At 49.2% G+C, this 6,000-nt stretch overlaps 1 protein-coding gene across 4 annotated transcripts in view; it reads left to right on the top strand.

The window, feature by feature from the left end:
- Window positions 1-1,464: 1,464 nt before the first annotated feature.
- The window catches only part of LOC149358567 (uncharacterized), a 42,598-nt gene continuing 38,062 nt past the window's right edge, over window positions 1,465-6,000 (top strand). For 3 of the 4 annotated variants that reach the window (XM_089570681.1, XM_089570682.1, XM_089570679.1), the window contains exon 1: window positions 1,465-2,246. In XM_089570681.1, coding sequence (XP_089426807.1) covers window positions 2,217-2,246 — 30 coding nt within the window. In that variant the 5' untranslated portion in view covers window positions 1,465-2,216. Of the gene's footprint in view, window positions 2,247-2,496; window positions 3,055-6,000 lie in introns of those variants that run through there. The other variant, XM_089570680.1, reaches the window with a different exon arrangement.

Raw genomic sequence — 6,000 nt, 5'->3', positions numbered from 1 at the left:
TTGCCTTCGTCATAGGGTGCTAGGGGGTCATATTGGGAGGGCTGGGATTGAAGGAACGCAGCTCTCTCGAGTGCGCAATACTCGTGATTTGAAGAGAAAAAAATCCCGGCATGAGTGTGCTTTCTTTTTCTCTTATTAGGAGAACAATTTTCAATTAGCGTTTTATATTCTTTCTTGTTTTAGCTTTGTCAAGAACTGTCAGACATTCCTTTGCGATGTGGGTATAGTGCCGTCATGCGCTGGTGCAAGGACGTGCAGCGAGCAACACCTGCTAGCCGTCCAGAGATCACCTGCCTTGTCGGACTGAATGAACTGCGACTGCACGTCACTCTTTTTTTCATGGTTTTGGTGTCGGTTCTAGCGCAGCTGCTTTCCTGTAATTACCAGGCCCGAGCAGCTATGATGAGCCATGTTCTTTTTCCCCCTTCATTTCATGGCTTTACAGCCCAGGTAGTGCTCCACGTAAACGAGCTAAGCCTCGTCTAATCCACACAATTTGGTTTGGTTATTTAGTTCTGCATATTTTATGCAGGCTCGTGCAACATACCTCCCATCTAACAGGAATATAGTGGGGTTCTGGAAGCGACTCCTCAAAGGAACGTCATATGCACTCTGTCGGCGAACCTTACCTTATTCGTTGATTGCCATTATCGAACAGTACTACTTGAATTGGCCAGCTCTAACCCCATTTGTGCTGTTGGAAATAGACCCGCAGTCCGATGAGGTCTGGGAACCGTATAAGCGAATTTCAAGTCATAAAATCAACCAAGGAAGCAAACCGGCAGCGTTTTGTCTCAGCATGAGAACTTACCGTAAGCATTGGATACCTGTAAAAGCGAAATTACAGAACTACGGGCAACCTGAGGTGAAAAGGCTCCTGAACAGCGATTCGATAAAGGAAGGGGAAGTCATACCGCAAAACTGGTGCTAATGTAGTATTACCCCCCCCCCCCCCCCCCCCCCCCCCAACGCGCGCGCACACACACAAAGCCGCTGCGGTGGCTCAGTCGTTATGAAGCTCGGCTGCTGGATCGAAAAAAGAAAGGTTCTATTCCGGCCGTGGCGGGCGCATTTTAGTAGAGGCGAAATGCTGAAGGCTCGTGTGCTGTGCGATATGTCAGTGCATGTTAAAGAGCCCCAGGTGGTCGAAATTATCCGCAGCCCTCAACTACGGCGTCCCTCATAACGAGAATCGCTTTGGGACGTTAAACCCATAACACCAAACCAAACACGTGCACACGCGCGCACGCACACAGCATACGCTCACAATCTCAAAGCTGCCACCACCACCACTCCCCCATACAGAGGTTGTAATGACTACAGTTGACTCTACAGCAGTCGCGCGCAATTCGTTTGCCTACAAAGTTTGGAAATGGCGCGGAACCTGAAACAAATCTCAGAGGCCGCAAACCTTGTCAGATGCTTCGCAGGCGGCGCTGTCTCTGCTAGCGCTTCCGAGCGTCGCAAGTCGCCTTGCGAGCGAGAGCGGCGAGAGTACCCAAACGAGCACCTTTGGGCGACCACTCCGACCACTCTCATCGGGTTTCCGCAGACGTTCGACTTGGTCTTGTTTCACTCCTTCCTTCTCCTCCGCCTTTTTTGCCCCGATTATCGGATCGTAGAAACCTGTGTGTATGTGTGTGCGGTTCGCTGGCCCGTCCGCCGTGTCCGTTCGTCCGTTTTCTACCTGTTTTTTTGCTCCTGCGTCTACCTATTCTCGAACCGGGCAAATGACGTTTTTACGCTGGGCGCTACCGTCCGATTCTCCCAGATGACTGCTTTTTATAGAAAGTGCTGGCCCCTGCGTGAACGAGGTAGGCCTGCCTCGCCGACCCTCATGTGCCGTGCGTGAAGCTCTCCGTGCCCGGCCTCGTCTGCTCCTAGTCCTTGCGGTCCGGGCGCCTGACCCCCTGTGCACCCGCTCAGGCTAGCGCCCAGCAAGCGAAAGAAGATCGCCGCATACTTCAGCAGGCACTGCGCCCGAAAATCCTGCTGGCTCGTCGCAATGGAAACAAGCCGGACGGACCTGCTCATGTGCTCTGCTTGAGAGCTTGCCACCTTCGTGGGACTTTCGCAAAAGCGGCCGCTGCAGTTTTCGCAGCAGGATTTTCGCAAGATGTCTTTCGTTCGTGCCGTGATCGTGGTTCGGCCATGCGTGCGCATTATTGCTAGCTGCTGTGCAGTCTGCAAATGACTTTGCGAGTGTCGCAGGGTTAATGGTTGTCTACCGAAAGGATTCCGCCAAGGTAAGCAAATACACGGAGCTCTGGTGCAGAGTGCAGAAACTAAACGTGATCGGGGAGAACTTCGGGAGATCTCACTTTGAGATAGGCCCGTTATGAACGGAGCCAGTGCAAAGACTTTTTGTTCTTTCCGTAAATGGATTGAACGAAAAAAAAAACAACAAAAAGCGACGCAAGTAATACTTTCTGACCGCGTAAACTTGTGCTACGCGGCCACGGCAGCAGAACTGTTTTGCGTTGCTTGGGCGTAGCGCTGTCAAAAGTCGGTGTGCAAATAGAGCCGAACCGGGCAATGAACCGTGGCTTGCGGAAGGCTTGACACTCCCGCAGCCATCGGATTACATAGCTTCGTGTGGTTGTGCGCGGTCTTCCCACCTCGACGTGTATTGCGTTTAGGTCGTAGAGGCTGTGTTGTCGCGAGCCCGAATCGACCGACTTTCTGGTTCGCTATCGTGGCCGCGAGGCGTTGCTTCCTTCAAGGGCGTGTGGTATGTGCATGCAGCCTTGACGTGCGTTTGACTCCGTTTGGCGTCACTACTTGTGTAGGAACAAGCAGCGATGCACATATCCGCCTCGACTGTGCTGCCGCTTGGGGTCCCATAATACGGATACGACAAGTCTTCACCGCCGTCCCCGACTTGTCCCCACGGGCGGAACCGTGCGGTCGGTTGCCCGGCAATGCAGCTTGCTAGCCGGTGTCGTTGACATTCCGATTTCCGGGCACGATGCGTGTTTTGCGCACATGACTCAAATCAAATAGTGTTCGACATTCGTTGGCGGTCCGAGCGTCGGCCTTATCATGCACCTCAAGGTACGGAACACCCGTATTCACGTTCTTATGGATTTCTGACGCGCATCATACGATCCTTTAATCAGTCAACATAAAGTTTAATGCCAGGCTAACCTACTGCTCGCCTCTACCTACCGTGCCGCGCCCTAACTAGTTCAGCCAATGCGCGTAGTGAGATGCTGTCTCTCAGGACAGTCTGACAAATGCAGGAATATCAACTTGCAATGCGTGAAAGTGTAAATGAGCAACATTCTGCACCTAGCTTTACAGCTGGAAAGTTTTGAGTTATCTTGAGTAGAAAAATGTCTGAAAAGGACAGGTTCCAGCTGTCAGTTCGACATAATAGGGCATGCATAGAAGTTGTTAAATGCACAAGTGGGTAATTGATGTATCAATTGTAGTGGTGGGTCGTGCATTTCATTGTGGACTGAATGCAAGTGTGTTGTTACCATGCGCGACGTTTTTCATGTTTGGATTACACTTAAAGCTTGTGGCATTGTGCTGTTTGGTATCTATGTTATTTACTGCGTTTAATGTTAGCTAAAAAACTCTTGCTCTCAAACCTTGTGCACTGTAGATTAATGATGCTTAGTATATTTGAGAACGCAACAGTAGGCTGTCTGTTAACTACTTGGCACACTTAATGAACCAACTATTCTCACATGCGCCTCATTTCCAGCGCAGCTCCCCATCTACGAGAACTGGCAGTCATAGCCAGAAAAGCAGTTAAAAAGGGGTGTGGTGCTTTCTGCCTGTAAAAACTTGAAATCCTGAGTTGTTTAAAACTCTTGTTTAGCTTTACAGTTGGCAAGAGTAGTTACAATACTGGTACTCGAAGTGCATTGAGGATAACTCTCCATCAGTCGTATATGCGTGTCTTCTGTGATGGACATGCATGTTGCCATGACAACCTGCATTTTGGGATATTGGCCTTTCTTTCTCACAAGATGCCGTTGTAGTCTCACCAACACAGTAACTACAAAAAGCTAGTTACTACATTACAGAGACAAAGCAAACGCTTCAGCTTTTTGTCCTTTCCATATTGCATGACATCAGCCATGTAATCTGTGCCAGGTATGTTATGCAGCTGCACTGTACCAAGGGACACCTTGCCTTTGAGGCTAACAGTTTCATTCTCAATATCTCGTCGGGTGCAAGTTGAAGCAATACAATAGGGAACACCCAAACATGTGCCAATGCAGGCTGATCTGTGGCTGTTCCCAACACTGGGAGCATGCCCCATTTTACTTTAATCCTATTTGCTTTAGGAAGCGTTCTGGCTGTTGTGCTCACGAAACTGTTAACCCGCTGCATATGCTGCTTTAAAATTAGTTGTCAGTGTTCTTAAGTTCGTTACTGTTAAGGCTGGAGACGTACACGATCAGCCTGCATTACATCTAGATGACGTGTTCTATCTCTCGTGTTGCTTCCTTTTGTACCTCTACAACTTTCGCTGCCTTGTTTGGCATGACTCTCCAACTGTTGTGCAAGTGCTATGTGTCATTGTTGCTCATATGCTGGGCCTCTAGTCTATCACTTCTGCACTGCAAATGGATAACTGGGAGCGTGAACCTTTTTCTTTCCCCTATTCGGTCGTGTTAAAATTTTTCATCACATAATTGTAAAGTGGAAGGTTCTGTTTAACTGCTTCGCAGTAATCTGCTAGGCTTGCTCTCTCAAAACGATGGTTGTCGCACCTTTGGGCGATTTAAACATTCTTACGCAGACAATCTTGGTTCCGAGTATGGCTAAATGTACCTTTATGGTGGCACCAAATTTCATACACTTTTAGCTTGTCAGTAAAACAAGCCTGAGAAACAGCAGGCTCACGTAGTGATTTCAAAATGATCAAGTGTATGGAATGCACTTTTGTTGTTGACATGTGCCTTCCATCATTCATGCTGGAGCAAGACTTGCTGAGGCACAACAGTTGTGCAGCCGCCGCGGTGGCTCAGCGGCTATGGTGCTCGGCTGCTGACCCGAAAGACGCGGGTTCGATCCCGGCCGCGGCGGCTAGAATTTCTTTGGAGGAGAAATTCTAGAGGCCCGTGTACTGTGCGATGTCAGTGCACGTTAAAGAACCCCAGGTGGTCGAAATTTCCGGAGCCCTCCACTACGGCGTCTCTCATAGCCTTAGTCGCTTTGGGACGTTAAACCCCATAAAAAAAAAAAAAAAAAACAGTTGTGCAAGCCTTGGCCAAAAGTTCAAAGGTTGTTAGGTCTGCTGCTAGGCTTCAATGCTGTTAAGGCATAAGGAGGAAAGTTGTACTCGCCCTGTTCAAAGATTTGAAGCCTTATCGGGCTGCTCTGTAAGCTGCGGGTGGGAGGTTATAGAAATGCACATTGCATATGCCAAAGTGGTCTGAACTTTTTGTCGCAACAGAGTTTCTGTTGTGGATTTTAGGTTTCAATTTGCAGTTGCAGGAAGGAGCCGCATATAATATCATAGGGATGTTACGTGGCTTATGTCATTCGGGACAGCAAACATTTAACAGCTCTCTGCTGAGTACTGTGTGCCTCAAGTCAGAATCTAACTGCGCCGACATGCTTTTTCACACCACTTGTCACGTCTTGTAGCATGTGATGTAGAGTTAATGTGAGTCTGAAGTTGACTGCTGCCACCTTCAGCCTGTCATCTGACTCTGCTTGTGGTTGTAGAGGAACAGGACACCAATCTTTGCAGTTTTGTGTTATTGTGGAACATGGCGCAGTGGTGAGGCAGTCAGGCAATGTGCGGCAGGTGACTGTGCCTCAGGTGGTTGTGAGCTTGAGCGACCCAGGTTGCTCTGCCCGCACTTCGGTGAGGCTCCCTTATGGTCGATCTAAGTGGCTGCCACTTTCCACGGCCGCCAAGTTGCCACCTGTCCACCCTGGCAGATGTCAGCTTGCGGCCAGTGTTGCCACCGCCAGTTTTTCTGCGACACTGGACCCTTAGTGCTATCACGTTAAAATGTCTTGATTTAACAT

This window comes from Amblyomma mixtum, chromosome 2 (assembly GCF_055824585.1).
Source record: "Amblyomma mixtum isolate Tamu chromosome 2, ASM5582458v1, whole genome shotgun sequence".
Classification (NCBI taxonomy): Eukaryota; Metazoa; Arthropoda; class Arachnida; order Ixodida; family Ixodidae; genus Amblyomma; species Amblyomma mixtum.
Note: the sequence above shows the minus strand (reverse complement) of the source record. Positions and strands in the feature narration are given on the sequence as shown.